Source organism: Colletotrichum lupini, chromosome 3, assembly GCF_023278565.1.
Source record: "Colletotrichum lupini chromosome 3, complete sequence".
NCBI lineage: Eukaryota > Fungi > Ascomycota > Sordariomycetes > Glomerellales > Glomerellaceae > Colletotrichum > Colletotrichum lupini.
Window position 1 is genome coordinate 7,744,761 of NC_064676.1, and position 19,043 is coordinate 7,763,803.

The 19,043-nt window shown below is 44.7% G+C and overlaps 8 protein-coding genes across 8 annotated transcripts; 5 read left to right on the forward strand and 3 right to left on the reverse strand.

Annotated features, from left to right (window-relative positions):
• Positions 1-7,159: 7,159 nt before the first annotated feature.
• Positions 7,160-7,876, forward strand: CLUP02_07046 (haloacid dehalogenase; the record flags this gene model as incomplete). Its single annotated transcript, XM_049286043.1, has 1 exon — positions 7,160-7,876. One exon carries the CDS (start codon positions 7,160-7,162, stop codon positions 7,874-7,876), a length of 717 nt encoding a protein of 238 aa, XP_049143186.1.
• Positions 7,877-8,049: 173 nt separating this feature from the next.
• On the reverse strand, positions 8,050-8,970 carry CLUP02_07047 (NmrA-like family protein; the record flags this gene model as incomplete). The annotated part of the gene is made up of 1 exon (XM_049286044.1): positions 8,050-8,970. The coding sequence occupies one exon, from the start codon at positions 8,968-8,970 to the stop codon at positions 8,050-8,052; it is 921 nt and encodes a 306-aa protein (XP_049143187.1).
• Positions 8,971-9,756: 786 nt separating this feature from the next.
• On the forward strand, positions 9,757-10,635 carry CLUP02_07048 (short-chain dehydrogenase; the record flags this gene model as incomplete). Its single annotated transcript, XM_049286045.1, has 2 exons — positions 9,757-10,042; positions 10,103-10,635. 2 exons carry the CDS (start codon positions 9,757-9,759, stop codon positions 10,633-10,635), a joined length of 819 nt encoding a protein of 272 aa, XP_049143188.1.
• Positions 10,636-10,828: 193 nt separating this feature from the next.
• On the reverse strand, positions 10,829-12,642 carry CLUP02_07049 (uncharacterized protein; the record flags this gene model as incomplete). The annotated part of the gene is made up of 3 exons (XM_049286046.1): positions 10,829-12,143; positions 12,216-12,514; positions 12,640-12,642. The coding sequence occupies 3 exons, from the start codon at positions 12,640-12,642 to the stop codon at positions 10,829-10,831; spliced, it is 1,617 nt and encodes a 538-aa protein (XP_049143189.1).
• Positions 12,643-13,316: 674 nt separating this feature from the next.
• CLUP02_07050 (phospholipase/Carboxylesterase) lies at positions 13,317-14,174 on the forward strand (the record flags this gene model as incomplete). Its single annotated transcript, XM_049286047.1, has 1 exon — positions 13,317-14,174. One exon carries the CDS (start codon positions 13,317-13,319, stop codon positions 14,172-14,174), a length of 858 nt encoding a protein of 285 aa, XP_049143190.1.
• A 290-nt stretch (positions 14,175-14,464) lies between these two features.
• CLUP02_07051 (uncharacterized protein) lies at positions 14,465-15,211 on the reverse strand (the record flags this gene model as incomplete). The annotated part of the gene is made up of 1 exon (XM_049286048.1): positions 14,465-15,211. The coding sequence occupies one exon, from the start codon at positions 15,209-15,211 to the stop codon at positions 14,465-14,467; it is 747 nt and encodes a 248-aa protein (XP_049143191.1).
• A 345-nt stretch (positions 15,212-15,556) lies between these two features.
• On the forward strand, positions 15,557-16,669 carry CLUP02_07052 (uncharacterized protein; the record flags this gene model as incomplete). Its single annotated transcript, XM_049286049.1, has 7 exons — positions 15,557-15,584; positions 15,646-15,678; positions 15,734-15,890; positions 15,958-16,113; positions 16,143-16,172; positions 16,253-16,371; positions 16,440-16,669. The coding sequence occupies 7 exons, from the start codon at positions 15,557-15,559 to the stop codon at positions 16,667-16,669; spliced, it is 753 nt and encodes a 250-aa protein (XP_049143192.1).
• A 23-nt stretch (positions 16,670-16,692) lies between these two features.
• Positions 16,693-18,735, forward strand: CLUP02_07053 (uncharacterized protein; the record flags this gene model as incomplete). The annotated part of the gene is made up of 4 exons (XM_049286050.1): positions 16,693-16,909; positions 17,028-17,107; positions 17,194-17,694; positions 17,761-18,735. 4 exons carry the CDS (start codon positions 16,693-16,695, stop codon positions 18,733-18,735), a joined length of 1,773 nt encoding a protein of 590 aa, XP_049143193.1.
• Positions 18,736-19,043: the final 308 nt, after the last annotated feature.

Sequence of the window (19,043 nt, forward strand, 5' to 3'; positions counted from 1 at the left end):
TACCTACTAAGGGACCGCGGGCTCTGCCCACGATCTTCCCCTCCTACACACACGCAATAGACCTATACTAACCTATTAACCTAGTCGTAACTAAAAGGTCTGACCTACTTACGTATATACTAATACTAATTAGTAGTTAAATTATATATATATTTCTATTATAGGTTAGTAAGGATATAACCGTAGAAAAGATAGCCTCGACTTACTTTACTAGCTATTTTAACTTATTAACTTAGTTCTATCTATCTAACTAATAATAAGCGGCCTAGTTTATATTACCTTAGCTCTCTTCTATTACTACTAGTTAATAACTAATTAATTAGTCGCGGGCTATTAAGAGCGCGCTTTATTATATACGATCTCTTTTACTAAGACTATTATTACGGAAGGATTAACTACTTTACTACTATTATTAACCTCGCTTTTATTATTAATATTATCTCTACTAGCCTTATTACTATTATTAACTTCCCTCCGATCGAACCGCTCGCAAAAGAATTTATTTTAAATATATTATAACTAAGCGCTATTTTAAACTAATAATAAGTAAGAAGAGATTAATTACTAAGAGATTAATCTAACGATTATTAGCGTATTAGTACTTAGCGATAGTAAGACCTTTAGAATTATAAATACGTTAATAGCGAATCTCTTATTAATAGCGAAGTATTTTAAAATATTAAAAAAAGGAAAAGATGTTAATAATAGTAGTAATAGGGATCTATTTTATATTACTAATAAATCTACCTCTTTTTAACCTAACAGAAGCTCTAAGACTAGACTAGTAAAATAAGGTATAAGAAGTGCTAAAAAGAATCGCTAATTAGTAACTAACGGAATCCTCTATTTACTACTTGAAGTATAGTTATAAAATGCCTTTTTTCTTTTTTTACGACCTTCTGCTAACCTTAGTAACCTTCTATTTATATACCTCGTTAAAAAAATAGAATTTTCTAATTAGTAATAATAACCCGCTTACCGCTATTAAAACGATCGCTACGACTAACCTACTACTCTTTTTAACCTAACTAACGTTATATTATAATTATAATACGATAATTATATCCTACGGTAATCTTTTACTATATAACTTACCTCGTAAATATATTATAATAACCGCCGGCCTTAGTAATAAGTAAAAAGGGTTTAACGATTAGTTAATATTACCTCCGGCCTACTTATACTCTTAAATTACGGAACTATACCTAATTCTAATTTGCTAATAAGACTACGTTAATCTAACTTAATAGGGCTTATTTAATATTATACCCGCCCTTACGAACGATAAAAAGCTTAATACTTTTATCTTCTATATAATAGAATACTACTATCGAGACGGCCTAACGGGCGAGGAGCTATAAAAGGACTTTAAAACCGACTTCTAAAGCTAGGAAGTAGGGGACTTTTTAAGAATAAAAAGTGCGATTCTTAGGAAGCTAAGAGACTTCTTTATAAATAACGGTATTAATTTAATAATTAGAGATCGTAGTCGAATAGTAGAAAAGATCGCTAGTACCCTTAATACTTAATACTTCCCTACTTAGACTTCTGAGGAGATCGTAGCTTACTATAGCCGTACTAAATATTTTAATATATTATATTACGATCCTTACTTCCTTTATTTACTACTCCCGTAGCTAGTAAATACTAATAATCTTATTTAATAAGCTAGAGAAATAGTAAAGAAATCTTTATAACCTTAACTTACTTAATCTTAGTAATTAAGATTTTAACCTTAGCCTTATTATTAACTAACCGACCTATTACCTCTTTAAAAAAAAAAAGAGGAAGAATTAGAAAATAAAGTTATTATTACTTAATAACGAAATCTACCCCGTTAGACACTATACTTCGATATAAAAACTAAAAACGATATTATACTTAGTACCCACTAATTAATTAACCTCGCTAAGCTCTATAATAATAAAAATAAGTATAGTAATAAGAAGTACGATATCTTTAGTAAGAAGCTTCGGATCTTTAAGGTACTATACTAACGGGCGGGAATTAGTAAACGATATTATTCCGGTACTTTTCTAAATATACTTAAGGGAAGGGCGTTAACCTTTTACTTTAACTAACTTAGTAGTACCTCTAACCCGCTTAGCTTTAACGTAATATATTAGAGGACCTAGGAATACTTCGAGCTACTTATAAGCCGTTAGAACTACCTCGCTAAGCTTTATAACTTTTATTAATACTCTATAGTTCGTAAGAACTTAAGTAAGTCGAACTAATAAATTCTATAAGCGCTAATTAACTATATTATAATTCTTTACGAAGCGCTAGCTACCTAGGGATCTATTTTTAATATAAGTAACTAACTCCTTTATTACGTAAGTAGTATACTAGAATATAGACTTATTATACTTAACCCGGTACTTATATTTACTAATATCTACTACTAGCTTAGTACTTCGATTAATACTATAGAGAGAGAGCGCAACCGTAGTAAGTAGTAGTATTTCTAAAATAGTACTTATAATAAAGAGGTCCCCGCTACTTACTAAACCGACCGTACTTATAATAGCTTTAGTAAAAAGACCTAATTTAATAAGTAGAATTAACGCGGCCGCGGTACTACTAATAAAAAGTATTTTGTTTATTATAAAACCGGCTATTAATTAACTAAGTACTTAAAGGAAGAGCGACGTTAAGTATATAAGAAGTATAAAGATAATAAGGAAAGAAATAAGAGATCTATACCGAGCTTATACTTATAGTTCCTCGCCTTTTATAAAGGAACCGCCCCTATTAACGACGACGATAATAATACTATAATCTAATACTTTAATAGCCTCGACTTTAACTATAAAAATAACTACGAGGACGAAGTCTAGATTTTAATAGTATACTTTACGACTATCGTTAATAACAGAACCTTTATAAATATCCTCGCTACTTAGGTAATAGAGCATAGCCTTACTAATACTACTTTTATTAATAAGTTAACTAAGCTTATAGAACTAGTAACCTCTTTTTTATTAAGTAGGAGGTACTCGTTAGGGGATTTTTAAGGTATTATACTTAATACTAGCGCTACGGAATTCTTAACTACGGGCTACCCTTAACTCCTTATATTATAGTAACGACGACCCGAAATTACTTTTAATACCTCTAGAACTAGCGAGGTAAGTATTTAATTCGGTAATAGCGAACCCGTAAGGTTATTAAAATCTATAGTTATTAATACCCTATTTAGTAATATTACTTTTTATATCTTACTAACTAATACTCTTTTCTTATACTACTTAAGGGATATAAATAAGCTAGGAGTATACTTTAATAATATTAATAACCTACTAATTAAGGGAGATATTATAGTACTTATTATTTATAAATAGGGATACCCTTAGCTTCTACTCCTCGACAATAAGAAAGCTATTACTAACTACTTAATAAAGGGTAAATTGCGCCGCTTATATCGGCACTTCGGCTACTCTTCGGTTCTTTATTTCCTAAAGCTACTTTAGTAGTTTAGTAATAATATAAAGATCGTAGCCCTCGAGAAGCTTACGAAGATCTATTAATAATACTAACTTAACGCTACTACCCCTAGCCGATTTAAATTTACTTTGCGAAATAATTACGATTTTAATTATAAAGTCGTAATTAACGTGATATACTTAATAGATTATAAGGGTACTAACTAACTAGTACTTTACGTTATCGATACTACTACTTTTTTTTAAGTAGTAAGGTTCCTCGTAGATATAATTACGAAGTATATATAGGAGGCTCTTTAGTTATATTAAATCGATATCTATCTCGGTCCGCTAAATTAGATTATTATAAATATTAATAAGAACTTTAGTACCGCAGAGTTTAAATCTTTTGCTAAATCTATATTTATTAAGGTTAAGGAAGTACTTATCGAAGCTTATAATAGTATTAATAAGGCTAAGAGATACTACGTAGTGCTTAAAAGGGTATACGATATTATTTAAAATAAGTGCTTATTAATAAGCGCAGAGGCTATATTTTAAGTCGTAATTAAAGTAGTTAACGATATAGTTAGCCTAAATAGCCTCGTTCTTATACTCCTCGTTTTTAGAGCTTTTCTGCGCACTTCTAACGAATCTCTACTATTACTAAATATTACCTAACGTATAGAGGTAGTTAAGAAAGTAATAAGGGAAGTCCGCAGACTTTATATTAATAAGTAAGTAAGCGAGGAACTAGCTACTTAAAACGGACTAAATATCTCTTATATTATTAATTTATTATTATAATTAGACGTTAAAGTCTAGTAAGAAAGTAAGGGATAGAAAGGCCTATTTAAGCTCGTTTTAATAAATAGTACTATTTACGTAATAGAATTACCTTACGGCTTAATAAGCTTCTAGGCTATTATAGTTAAACCTTAGTACTTAGAAGAGGTCGACCCCGAGCTACTAGTTACGATAATAGAGCACGTTAACTACTTACTAATCCCCGTAGTTAACTAGCTAATTAATAATAGCGCCGCTATAGATAAAGTCCTTAACGAGATCGTTATCGTAGTTAATAACGATTTTTTATTACGGAGTAAGAAGATTAGAAAAATATTAATATAGCGCGGCCGTAGTAATACTTTTATAACTACGACCTATTTTATATTTAAAGAGGAGGTAAATCTTAAGCTAGTTACTAAGCTCTATAATAAGGGTATTATTACTACCCTAAGAGCACTTTTTATAGAATTTATTAATAAGGAGCTTTTAGGATTAGTAAAGAGAGGGGTAATTAAATTCGTTTAACTTAGCTCTAAACATAGGGATATAAGGATATTTAAGTCTCGATTCGTTAACGAGATTAAGAACTTAGGACTTAACCCTATCGAAAAGTCTTATTTAGTTATATAAGGGTATAATAACGAGGGGAAGAAGGAGATCCTTATATAGTTATTAATAATCTAAAGAACTAGTTAATGTTTAATCCTTACCCTAGCCCCGACCCTAATCTGGGAAGGCTACGTTATTTAGCTACGAGATATTACTTAAGTATATATATAATCGAGCTAACCTCTTTATTATAAGGTTTTTACTTAATTACTAGCTCGGATCCGTTATTTATACCCTAAGGGTACTATTTTATATATCGTATAGTTATTATACGGTCTCGTAAAATCTAATACTTATTAATAAGTAATATATAGTAAGTATTATTTAAAAATACTCTAGATAATAATATTTACGTTAGATCTATACTTACTAGTCTCGATAAGAGAAAGCGGATTATTTAGTATTATTAGTATATAGACTAATAATATTATTAAATTATTAGATAAGATTTTTAGTTAGAAAGAAAAAACTAAGCTTAAGTGCGCTAAGTTACTAACTAAACTAAAGTAGTAACTATCGGCCGACGAGCTACTTATTTTTAATAACGGGATTATCTTATTAAAAAGTATTAATATAGTGCTTAGATAGAAGAACTAAGGGAAGAAGTTTAAATAAGTTAACCCCTCGGTATTAAATACTAAATAATAATTCGTTAAGTAGCGAGCTCGAGGTACTTATATCGTATTAATTTACTAACTAAAGATAGCTTTTAATACGTCGTTTACTACTTAATACTAAGTAGATCCGTTATTTATTAATTACGTTACGCTAAACTATCGTATTAAATAGTAAATAAAATACTTAGACCGAGGGCTTATATTCGTATTATTAGATCTAACTATAGCTAAACTCTTTATTTTCGTAAATAGGTTATTCGCGAATAACGCTAATTATATTTTATAGCTAGGTTATGTTATTATCCTTATAAATAAAGAATAGACTAACGAGAGCTTTATAATTAATAGTAATATTATTTACTATAGCTTTATAAAGAGTAAAAAGATTACTTAGAGCGTACTAGTATTAGAGGTTTACGGAATAGTCGTAGGCATTAACGTTACCTATACTATCTTAACTACCCTAGACCTTATTATTAAATAACTTAACGTTCCGAAGATCCCTACTATAGTTTATATAGATTTATACTTACTATATAAATACCTCGTTAAGCTAAGTACTACGAAAAAAAAGCGCTTTATAATAGATATTATAGTACTTAAGTAATTATACGAACGCTACGAGCTCTACGAGATTTATTAAATTAGTAGTAACGATAACCTAGCCGACGGGTTTATAAAGAGCATACTGAACAAGTCCCTCGAACGATTCGTTAGTAAAGGAATTATTATAATTAAAATAGAAGGATAGGTAATACGTAATTAAAATAATAGTATATTATAAGCGGTAAGTCGTTTAGCGAACGTATACGCCTCTCGGGCTTTAGTTTAAAGAGAAACGCACGTATTCGGGGCGTAGTTAGACTAATAAAAAGCTCTTTTTTAACTATGCTAGATTCGACGATTTTTAAGGAGTTTAGGTATATAGATTATATATATTAGAGGATTAGGAAGTAATTAAAAAGAGGGGATACTAAAATTTCTATATAAATAATTATAATAGAAACTATACTAAAATTTTAGTATACGGCTTTAGGTACTTCTAAATAGGGGATTAACTATAGATTCTATTACTAGTTCTCGCTAGCGGGGGACCTAGCCCCTATTCTAGCCTTTTTTGCTATAAAAGTAAAAGACTGCTAATATTAAATTACGAGGTAAAAAAGGGGCCTTATTAAGTAGTTAGGTAGGGGTAGTAGGTAGGTAGTCTGGGCCCGTGCAGACGGACCCTTCTACCTACCTATACCTACTGAGGGACCGCGGGCTCTGCCCACGATCTTCCCCTCCTACACACACGCAATAGACCTATACTGACCTATTGACCTAGTCGTAACCAAAAGGTCTGACCTGCTTACGTGTATACTAACAATTTTCTTCTTTACTTTGAGAAACTTGGCTGGCTTCTTGTGTCTCAGTTTTTGCATATCCGTATGGCCGCTTGACTTTCGGTCAGATAATCACGCCATTGTACTCGGCTTACCTGATCATGCTGACATTGCACAACCTGTCGAAGGATGGCTGCGCTAAAGTGCGCCCTTCCAAAGTCCCAAAGTGACCTCGAATTACTAATATCAGCTTAATGAAGTGAAATTGTCGTTCTAAAAGCGACTGGGATTCAAAGACTTCATAATTCAAGGTTCCTGCCAAGCAAAGCTTGTTTCTTCGACCATGGCTTCCCACTACCCCCAAGGGTACCTAAACCAATTCCTACCAACCATCATGTCTCAGCAACCTACAAAGGTCAAGGCAGTCTTCTTCGACTTCATGGGAACTTGCCTCAACTGGCATGCCAGTGTAGTCGAAGCCTTACCCGCCACCATTCCAAAGGAAGAGGCGTCAAAGTTCGCGCTCGAATGGCGCAGACAATACTTTATCGAGATTGCAAACCGGCATGCGCAGGGTCTCGAGCCTGAGGATATTGACATTACGTTCGCGCGGGTCCTCGACAACCTGTTGGACCAGTCTCCTGTGTACGCCAGCCACTTCAACCCCGAGATCAAGATCGAGTTGATCAAAGCATGGCACTCGCAGCCAGCTTGGCCGGAAGTCTCAAAGGCAATCGAGAGCCTGCGCAACGACCTCGGCCTTGAAGTGTTTGTGCATGCCAACGGCACGACTCGCTTGCAGCTTGACCTCGTCCGTTTTTCAGGGCTGAGCTTCAACATGCTGTTTTCTAGTCAGCTTCTGGGTGTCTACAAGCCTAGCCCCATTGCGTATGAAAAGGCCTTGCAACTTGTCAAGCTCAAGCCTGAGGAAGTGGTGTTGGTTGCAGCGCACGCATATGATTTGCGAGGGGCGCAGAAGGTCGGGTTGAGGACCATCTATGTTCATCGATGGACTGATGATGTCGATGAGGATATGAAAAAAGTTCGGTCCGAGTTTGATGTATTCTTGGAAGACATGACGGACTTGCCCAAGGCCGTCGGTAACTTATGATTCATAAGTCGGGCATGCCCCAATACCTTCACCTAGATTATTTCTAACATCATTCAATGAACTCACTCTATGTCTCTCAGCAAGAACGATGCTCAGTTCAGGTAAGAAAATATGAATCTAATTAGTGCAGCTGAGACAGTTCTATCGGCCTTCACTGATACAGGTGGTGTTCCTCAAACTGCCGGATTGGCGACAACATCCGCAATAACAGTGTCCAAATCCTCATCCTCCAGCCCCAAAGTCTTCATGGCAAAGTCATCGCGCTTCGTCCAGTTTGCATCCAATTGCCCGACAGCAAAGACAAGGTCCTCAATCGCCTCAGCGTCACCCGCATCGGCCTTGACCTTGTGTTCCGCGATGAAGCTCTCAGATTCGACCTTGTTGACAGTCCACTTGGCCCCCGTCGCCTTCTCCAAACTCTGAAGCAGCTCGTTCTGCGTGATGCAAAAGCTCTGAATGAAAAGGGTCTTATTCTTCGTCACCTCGGTAACGCCCAAGTTGAGAATACGCACAACAGCCTCGCCGACCCTCGGCAGCGTTGCGACAGAGGCCTTGATATCGCCGCCGTCAATGACGTCGATCTTCTTGGTGTCCAGGTACGCGTGCAAGAAACCCTCCTTGACACCCCAGTCGAAAAAGTGTCCGCAGACAATACCCGTCCACGCGAAATCCGGGTTCTTGTCCGCCAGTTCCTGCGCCTTTTGGCGCACGGCGCGCTTCCAGCGGTACAACGGGATGAGCTCCCTCGCGCGGGGGTTATCGGCGTCGATGCTGCCGAAGTCGGCGGGCATAAAGTGCTTCACGCCCGCCGCGAACGCTGCCTCGGCGATGCGCAGGTGCTGGTCTAGATCCCGCAGGCGGAAGCTGACGATGACGACTTCTTGGCCGGTAAATGCCTTTTTGAGACCCTCGTAGGAGAGGTCGTTGTCGACTTCAATGACTTGCACTTGGTCTGCGGGGTACGCGATGGTGCTCTTGGAGCCGGCGCGCTTCAGGGCGCTGAGCTTGAAGGATTTGGCGGCCACCAGGGAGTCTAGGATTTTGGCGCCTAGCGTGCCATTGGCGCCGACGAGGAGAACAGATTTCGGTGCCATGTTTGAAGGTATGTTGTGTTTGTTATTCCCGTCGTTGAACTTGAGGGAAAAATGGCCGCTTCTTTGTTTGTTTCGTCAATGATACTCTGACTTCTGATCAGATATGCCGTACTCGAACCCAAGATGGACAGCTTGGGGGGACATTAGGCGACTTCAGCACTGACTCACGTCATTCAACAGCTTTCGGGATAGCTTACCGAGTTCCTTCAGTCTGCCGTCGGGGTGGGGTCCGTAAGGGGCCGGTCTAGGCGGGACATTGAGCAGAACATCCGCTGGTGTTTTCCTAACAGAGAAGGTTATCGCGGTTCTTAGCGTTCGCAGCCAAGTTCTGTTAGTGCTCGAGCTACTCAACCTCATCTCCTGCAAGACCCCTCATCGAGGACCCCAACGGGGTTAAAGATGTCCAAATCGGGACCCTTCCGGCTCCGGGCAACGTAAGATCCACTCACGCCGGGCCGGAGGACGCAGTTAAAGATCATTGACGTTGAGATCTATATCGTCGCGACTTCGCGTTTATATGTTCTTTTCTAAAAGAGCCCAAGGGAGTTTTGGCGCCCTTTTCCACATGATTTCCCCGCAATCTAACCATGTGTCGTATAAAACTCTCCGTCAAGCCTAACTCCGGACGCGTTGGCTAGGGCTCAAGCTGTCTCAGGCCAGAAACATGCTGCTATGCGGAGGCAATAAAAGGGCTGGAAGTCTACTGATTCTCGGATATCACCTTATTGTTCTACATACAGTCCCATTCTACCAATAAACCAAGTCGTCTCAAGTACATAACCAGCCATGTCTTCCAAGCGTATCATCCTCATCACCGGAGCCAACACCGGTATTGGCTATGAAACAGTCAAGATCCTGCTGCAATCCGACAGGGCATACCACATCATTATTGGATCAAGGTCTCTTGAAAAAGGCGAATCTGCCCTTGCCGAACTTAAAAAGGAGGTGCCGTCCACCGCAAGCTCTTTGGAGGTCATTCAAGTGGATGTGGCCGATGATGATTCAATCATTGGCGCTTTCAAGAGTGTCAAAGAAAAGCATGGGCTGCTCGATGTCTTGATTAACAACGCCGGTACGTCTTCATCCCAGGCATAATCACGACCCAAGAATGAGTCTAACGGATAACTTGTAGGCGCCTCCCATGATTTCGGGCCTCACAATTACAACCCCGAGGACATCAAAGCAATTCGCCAGAACTTGAACAAGTCTTACGACGTCAACACATCCGGAACACACGTCATGACCCACGCCTTTGCCCCTCTTCTCATCAAATCCTCCGACCCTCGTCTTCTCTTCATCACCAGCGGACTCTCCACTCTCAATGGCATCGAAAGCGCCGGCCTGCTCCCATTCCAGCCCGGGACCATCACGGCTGCCGGCTGGCCCAAGCCTTATACCCCTCAAGCCGGGTACCGGTCTAGTAAGACCGCGCTGAACATGGTCATGCAGAACTGGCACTGGCTTCTCAAGGCAGACGGGGTAAAAGTGTGGTGCATCTCCCCCGGTTTCCTGGCTACGGGGTTGGGAGGAAATCCGGATGCGCTGAAGAAGATGGGTGCGGGTGCGCCAAGCCAGGGAGCCAGGCTGATTCAACAGGTTGTTGAGGGTGAGCGAGATGCTGATGTTGGCAAGGTTGTCAACAAGGACGGTATCCAACCTTGGTAGCTGGACAAATTGGCTGATAAACGAGACTCGGGTTCTGAAAGTCATAATATACAAGCAAGGCTTCTTTAAAGAGAACTCTAGGAACGTTTTGACCTGAAAATCAATACGCGGGCTAAAGATCGGCATCAATGTTATTTCTATCACTTGCCCTTGACCTCGTACCAAGCAAGTCATCCACAGTCTGCCCCACCCGCTACAGCGGTCGCGGCGGCTCGAAGTAGTCGCTGTCCATTGCTTCAGCGATCCAATGGTTATCTTCCCGAGTCTCTTTGCGGAAGAATGCTCCAACGACGGCATCCTCTGCGTCTTCAAGATATTCGCATTCTGCTGTGCCCGCTGACGGTCGCCATATCTTGATGCCATGGCCGTGCAGTCTCATGTAGGTCAAGTGCTTACACTTTGCGGCGACGATCTCTGGCTTGAGGTATTCCACTTTCTTTACTCTTTGAAGGGGGTCTCCCCCGTGCCCTCTGTTGGTTTTGAATTTGGGATACTCTATGGAAAGCTTTTCCAAGCCCTTCATGTTCGCAAGAATGTCAATCAGGCCGTAGGGTGCCACCGTGGTGTCGATGGTGAAGCCGATGGAGGTGATCCAGTGGCAGGACTCTAGGACTTTGAACATGTCCCAGTTATCAGGTGCATCCTTGCCGTTTTCAATCCAGGTCTGTGGTATGATGAGCTCTTTAGCTCTCAGGACCATCTCATTGTCGAGCATGTCGGGGATGCCTTCCTCGTAGTTTGGGTCGAAGATGAATGTTTGAGGGTCCACGCGAAGACTGAGTTGGCTTGCGTATTCTTCGTCTAGCTCTTCAAAGCAATGACCTATGCCTGCTTCCCATGCCCCGATGGTGAGTTGACGGAGGTTCGGCATTGTGCTCGGGTCAATGGCGTAGAATGCGAGCTCCGGGGCATCCGGTGGGCTATGCCCTCGCATGACGGCACTCTGATTGAAGAGTCGGAATTCTTGTAAATGGTTCAAGTCGGTCAGTTTGTCGAGATAATCAAACCCGCCGTCCTCGTCTTCGCAAAGAAGGACGGGATAGTACAGTTTGAGAGATTTGAGGCGGAGGGGAGGGTGACCAAGATCTCCATAGCGATTTCCCAGATTCATGAGAAAGTCGTAAAGCTCATCACGATCGTCTGAATCAGCAAAGCTATCCGCCGTCGGTCGAGAAAGAGACAGGCTCAGATCAGTGAGCTTCGGGGAGGAACCCAAGATACAGGCTATGGTTTCTATCCACTTTGGGATAGGCCCCTGCAGCCCAGTTAGGTGAAGTCCGGTCAGGCCGGAGAAGACACTGAAGTCGGCAATGCTGTATTTCAAGTCATCGGGAACAGGCATGATGGGCTCCGGGTCTCGCCAAGAGTCATCGTCGCGACAGTATCTGTCAGCACCGGGCTCATGTGGGTGGGCTTCCAAATCGAAGGAGATGTCTTCCAAGTTGGGGCAGCAGTGGTTTAGAGCCTTTAAGGTTGCGGAGGAGAGGAAGAATTCTCCGTCTTCCAAGCTTGAAACGGCCGTTAGCGTGCAATCCTACAGAGTTGAGGGTAGTGCCTTGAGTGCTAAAGGTGTGACGAACACAAATCTCTTGACATTTGGGGTGTTTGCCAGCAGTCGTCTGAGCTGGGAGTTGCAATTTCGAACATGATCGTCGAGTTCGATCTCACGGCTGTTCCATTCGAAGCCCTTAGGTCGGAAGTGGATGACTTTTATGTGGCGGGTTTCTGGAGATTCCTTGACAAGCCATTTCTGTGGAGGGTCGTCCTTGACAAAGTGATTGTAGCCCAGATAGACCTCGGCGTACAGGAACTCACTGAAAGCATCTCGGAATGCCTTGTTGACGCGACACAAAGCCCTCAGTGTCTTTTTGTTGGTCGCCTATTGTTATTAAAGGGTACTGGTAGTTAGACCACATCCGAAAGAGGTTCTCCATGTTTAGGTTCGAAATGTTGACTTGCAAGGTATTGTCCGATGATACGCAACAACTCTGGCGCGAGCAACACCATACTGGCCAGTTTCACGTGCTTATGAGTTCGCTTTCGTAAATGAAAAGACGTCCGAACTGTTTTCAGTCGTAAAATGAAGGAAGTTATCGGAGTTATTCGCAGATGATGTTGAGGGAGGAGGATCGTCGCGTCTGGATGGCATGGCTTGCAAAGTACACCACATGTCCAGGTTACGTAAGGTGAGGTCGTGTTTGTGGGTTTTATTGTGTAAACTCAAAAGGCGACTGGGAGATTGCTTTTCGACAATCACTTCTAAAAAAAGAAAGGCAATTCAGCATATCACTTTACCAGCTGGAATACTCGGTTGATGTGTTTACAACCCCTTTTTCGGTGACTCTCCATGTCGAAGATACATGACAAGGTATCTTCAGTCTGATGACGGGAGTTTCTAAGGCAGGCATGAAGAAAAAAGGTACCTGCCTCAAGGTTGTGGTCGGCAAGAAGCACCCGTGAAGCACAGCGAGGCAGGTGTATTTTTAGCGGAGGAAGGCACGTAAAGGCAGGCAATTAACTACTTAGGTACCTAATGGACAACCTCCCGCCAGTCCGCCAACCACCAGCCAACGTATCTGCAAATTCACCACACCCAACACCATTCGTTTACAATACGGAATACACGACTCGTGGTCAACATCAATTTGAACGGTATTATTGCCAACGTATCTATCCGTACAATGACATTTCTCACGGACATTTTCCACCTTGAACCTGCCCCGGGCCACGAGCACACGCACACCGTCATCCTCCTCCATGGCAGAGGCAGTGACGGCAAAGAATTTGGAGATGGGTTCTTTGAACGCGAAGTCTCGGAACACCTGGCACGAATCCTGGACAATGGCCCTGAACAGCCCAACAACCCCCTGGACGACACACCAGCGCCACCACCCCCTCGAACCCTCCAAGCCCTGTACCCAACCTTCAAATGGGTCTTCCCCAGCGCACCGTCGATCCCATCCAAACGTTACAAAACGGACATGACCCAATGGTTTGATATGTGGTCTACAGAGAACCCAAACGAGCAAGAAGAATTGCAAGAACCGAGCCTGTCTGAAAGCATCGACTTCATCAACCGCCTCATCGACCGGGAATCCCACGTGGTGTCACCCGACAAGATCTTCCTGGGCGGCATCAGCCAGGGATTCGCGACAGCTGTCGCGGCCTATTTGACACGCTGTAAAGCCTTGGGCGGCCTTATTGGCTACGCTAGCTGGGCCTACCCAGGCCTTTCGCCCTACCAAGCCCCAACCGGTCCTGTCGCCAGCGATGATGGCAAGTGGAAGATAAAGTGTGGTGATGTGAACTACCAGATGGCACGCACGCCAATTTTCCTTTCCCACGCTCGCGACGACCCGACGGTTCCTGTGAAGAACGGAAGAGCCCTATGCAAGGCCCTACACAACATTGGCTTGAAAGAAGTCCAATGGCACGAACACGAATATGGTGGCCACTGGATCACCGAGCCTGATAGCATAGATCAGCTCGTCTACTTTATTCATCGCAATATCGGCCTCCTGGAAGATGACTCAAGTTGAAGGGTGGGCTGGTCAAGGGAGATGATGTTGTAGAGGGACGGAGAGGAGAAAAGTCTTGGTTTGGAAATCAGCGAACAGCGACATGCTCCAGGCCTTTATGAGCCGGAATCAGTGCACACTTTGAAGCAGGAAGCGTATCAAATGTTATATTATAGGTAATTCGTAATCGACAACTTGTAGCAAAACGGGCAGAACGTACGGAACAAGGGTATTGAAAGGAGATGTCTATGGGAAGCCAAGCAGAAACATGGTGAGAAGCGAAACAAAACAACAGCCCAAGGTAGTGGTGATTAGTAGGTGACCGTTGCAACTTTGGCAACATATTTGTCGTCTCCATTCTTTTGCAAGATGTTGTCAAACATCCACTTGCCAACGTCTTCACGGGCAATGCTGTACCCAATGGCCAGTTCCTCAACACCCTTGACGGGGTCCTCGACGCCCACCCGGACTGTGCCTGCGGGCTGCTCCTTTCCGTTGGTCAGGAAGCTAGCGCGCACCACCGTCCAGGCTTCACCACTCGCAAAGAGAAGTTCCTCCATGGCTTTCTTGTCCATGTGCGGGGTGTGCAAGAGGCCCTTGTAGAGAGGTTGAATAACGAGGGGCGTGTCTCTGCCAAACTTGGAAATGCCAGTGCTGCTGAGCCCAATGACGCGCGGCCGTCCAGAGACGCCCTTTCCGGTGCGCAGCTTCTCGATCGCGGCGAGCAACACAGTCATGCCCTTTTCGCAGACGTTGACGTCCTCGAGGTTCATCTTGCGCAGCTCAAACCAGGCGCCGATGGAGGAGACGACGGCGTCGACGAAGCGGGTTGCGTCAAGGGGCGAGACGACGCATCTGGCAATCACGTCGGCGTCGTGGGCGTTGCCTTGTTCGATGCGGAGGTTGGGGTACTTTTCGGACGGGAGGACGGAGGTCAGCTTGGACGGGGTGCGGCACAGGGCTATGCACGTGAAGCCGGCGTCGAGGCAGCGGCGTAGAGCTGAGAGTCCGCAGCCGCCAGTGGCTCCGAGGAAGAGAATGGTCTTTGCGGAAGACATGATCGGCGAGTGATCCGTGGCGTGCCGTGTAAGCGCCTAGGTAATGGGGTTTCGGGACGGAACCGAGTACGGATGCGAGAGGAGAGACCGAGCGCGGGATTGCGGATCGGGGCCGGGGGGTTATTGGGAAATCGGTTCCACTGAGGTGTTTGAGATCGACGAGAGATGAAAAGAAGATTCTTTTTGTCCTGGAAGGTGAGACTAAATTGGTGAGGATTCAGAGTAATGATTTAGAATGATGATCAGGTCTTCTAATTCCAGTTGGAAAGCGAGAACTCCATCGCCTTTTATCCTACCAGAAGTCCGCGTCAATAACGCTGAGGGGCCTCGAGGGACACGACTGCAATGCAAAGTCCGCAAGCCACACGGAGCCGTGAGAGTGCATAGTTAGGCCGAATCACCGTGTGTGCGTGTATGGCTTACATGTTTGGTAGGCGACAGCGTCGAAGGAATCGAGGCCAGCCGTCGTAATGCTTGTTTTGGGGTGAGAGAATGTCACCAAATGAGGCCACACGGCCACAGGGCTGGAATACGGTTGGAATGTTCCTCCGCTCGACGTGGTGGCGTCCAGTCGGAATGCTCTGATAGACGTAGACGGTCAAGCCACATTTGGCTTATCGGGACTCGCGGGCCCTGTGGTGGATCTTTACTATGGGTCTTTGCACGGGATTCGACCCCGGTGGCTTGACGCTAGGCTAAGTCTAGTTAGGACAACGGCTGGTAGGGCCGCCTGGTTGGGAAGGCAGCGGGTCGACTCGCATTCCAAATCCGGCTGGAGAGAAGTCCCTGGACAACTCGACTCGGATCCCATCGTCAACACTCCAATGCTCTTTTACTGACATCTTCAACTCTCTCAGTCTCCATCACCGAAACCCTGAGCCTCCCAAGATGAAGCTCCTCCAGTTTGCTGTGGCCAACACACTTTTCAAAGAGCGGCCATAGTTCACCAGCACAGACCATCGTATCGAACCTACGGCTATTCACTCTCTCGTCTTCCCAAGTGACTGACCTCACTTGACCAACTCTGGCTTCCACTACCAGAGTGTATTCTCGAATCCGTGCGCATTTGACGCATCATGAACTTCTGCTCGTCTCCGCGATACAACAACTATGCGACTCGAGATGGCACATGTCGACCCGACTTGCCACGTCCCACTACGGTACTGTCCCCGGCGTACATTCAGCCAGCAAACCCCCATCGCCTCCCTCACGCGAATGCATCGTACAGAACTGCATCGGGCAATTGGCTTCGAGCTCACCGATCACTCCCTGATCTATAACGACTTTGCTACCCACCATCGAGACAAGCAGGTCCCTGCAGCATCTCGCAGCTCACTTCCCCAACCCAACTCAACAGCACAGACTGTGACGTTTCGGCGTGGCATTGGTGGGAGCGCTGAACACTTGACTACAACCCAAGAGAGGGGACTCAGCCCGCAGAAGAGTCTGCACGACTAATCACCCATTTGAGAGATGGCACCATGTCGCTTCCGTTTGAGTTTCGTCCGATTCCATCACCCAACTTTCATTCGCAATCTGCCTTTCCACAGTCCAACGCTCCAAGGAAGTGCCCGGACAACAAGGAACGCACCTGGAAAGTTCTGTTCGGTTTGAGCATGTTTGTGGCCCTTACCAGCGGCCGTTGTGCCGTTCAGATCACAAGCGCAGACAAAGCAATCCTCGGCCAGATAACCCCATGTTGCAGGCCAGGCCCATGCCGTTTCGTAGATCTCTGACGCGGGTCCCAAGCTTGTCGATGAGAACTCTCAGTCGTATTAAGATCGCGGCATGCCGCTGCACAGTCATCTCGTCTTAGCCTTGACAGACGTCGTCAACGCCAAGGGACTCGGACAGATCGAAGAGAGCCTCTCTACTACACAACTAGGCACTCGCGCCGTCCAGCATTCTCTGATCCAAAAATGCTCGTGGGAAGGTCGGTTCCGGAACTCATCCTCGTGAGGTCTATGGTAATATACTTTCAGTACCTCGGGTCTCTCTGCTTCCTCTACTTTTGGTTCATATTCGCACTCGCTGGTGTACCCGGCATCGCTCATCCCATATCCATCCTCATCGAAGTCATTGGCATCGTCGAAATCGTCTTTTACTTTGCCTGGTTCGTGCCGTATCGCCGTCGTCTACAGAAACCCGGCCTACAACCAGAGCCTCTGAACCAGGAAGAACGCCGGCGGTTCTTCTACCAGGGACTGGATCACGCACCAGATGTCGAGCAGTATATCCGGAAATGGCACTGTAACGCCCAGCTCGGCGACATTCGCAGGGAGAATGTCAAAGACTGGCTGATGTGGGCATTGTTCGACAAGCAAGGCAACCCGCGAGAGCATGACGAAGAACTCGAGGAGTACATTGCGGAAACCGAAGAGCGGGCTGGAGTCAATATCAAGAGAGGCTTTGGAGACGCAACACCGATGCGACTCAGTTTTGATTCCATCACAATCACCCACCGGAGCCTGATGTATTACCTTGTAAGTGGCTCTGTAGTCAACATTATCCTCAACTTAGCCGGAGTTGGAGACTAACGCATTCAAAAGACTACTGGCACCCTCGACTTCTTCGCAACCCTCGTCCTCTTTATCAGAGGCTTCAAATTCTACCGTCAACCACGCAACACCTTTTTCTCCGTCTTCCCATGGCGGCCCATGACCCTCTTCTCACCCAACGAGTCTGCCGACCCGAAGCTAAGCTACTTCTGCCGCCCGCACACGTCGGAGACCAAGCGTCCCATCCTCTTCATGCACGGCGTCGGCGTCGGCATGCTCCCGTATCTACTATGGCTCTGGAGCATTCCCAAGGACGTCGGCGTGCTCTGCATCGAGATTCTCCCTGTCTCCTCGCGCATTTGCCCCCCTCTGCAGACGACCAAGGAGCTCGTCGACGGCATAGACGCCATCGTCAAACAGCAAAACTATAATGACTTTGTCTTTGTTGGAAACTCCTTTGGCACGCTCTTCGTTTCTCCGCTGCTACAAAGACCCGACATCGCGGCAAAGATCAACTCCATCGTCCTCATCGACCCCGTGTCACTGCTCCTCCACCTCCCCGCCGTAGCCTACAACTTCACGCGGCGCACACCGAAATGGGGCAACGAATGGGAAATCTGGTTCGTCGCCACAGATCCTATGGTTGCACACACCCTTGCCCGCCGTTTCCGTTGGCAAGACTTTATCCTATGGACGCCCCAGCTACAGGGAAAGCGCACCACCGTCGTCCTCGGCGGCGAGGACTGCGTCACCGACCCAGATGCCGTGGCGAGCTACGTCTACTTTGGCGATCTCAACTACACGCGGCACGACAAGCCCGAGTGGGCGACGACGCCTCAGAGATGGAGCGGGAAAGGAGAGCTGGAGCTCATGTACCTGGCCGGCATGGATCACGGCCAGGCCTTTTTGAGCATCAAGCATATGCCGCAGATTGGTAACGTTGTAATAGCCTATACGCACCTTAGCGGGGTCATGGACTCGAGGCAAGCGGATGTCGCCAAGGAGGAAGAACAGAACCAGATTTGAGACGATGTCATGATTTATGAGGCGTTTTTCGGTTACTCCTGGATGGGCAGGCTGCGTGCGTTCTTTTTGCGACGTGGCTGAGGAGTGGATGGTCTGGGAACCTGCCCTCATCTTTGTTATTTTGCAATATTTATCATCTTTGACCCTCTTCCTCTCTTATATATCGCTGTCTCTGATTACCCTGTGACCTTTGGAATGTTAGTATGATGCTAGCCTCACAGCATCAGATGTAAGGATATCTGATCAAAGCCCGTGATGGCGTTTCCGCTTCGCACCCTATGACCACAATTGAACCTCGACAAATCCTT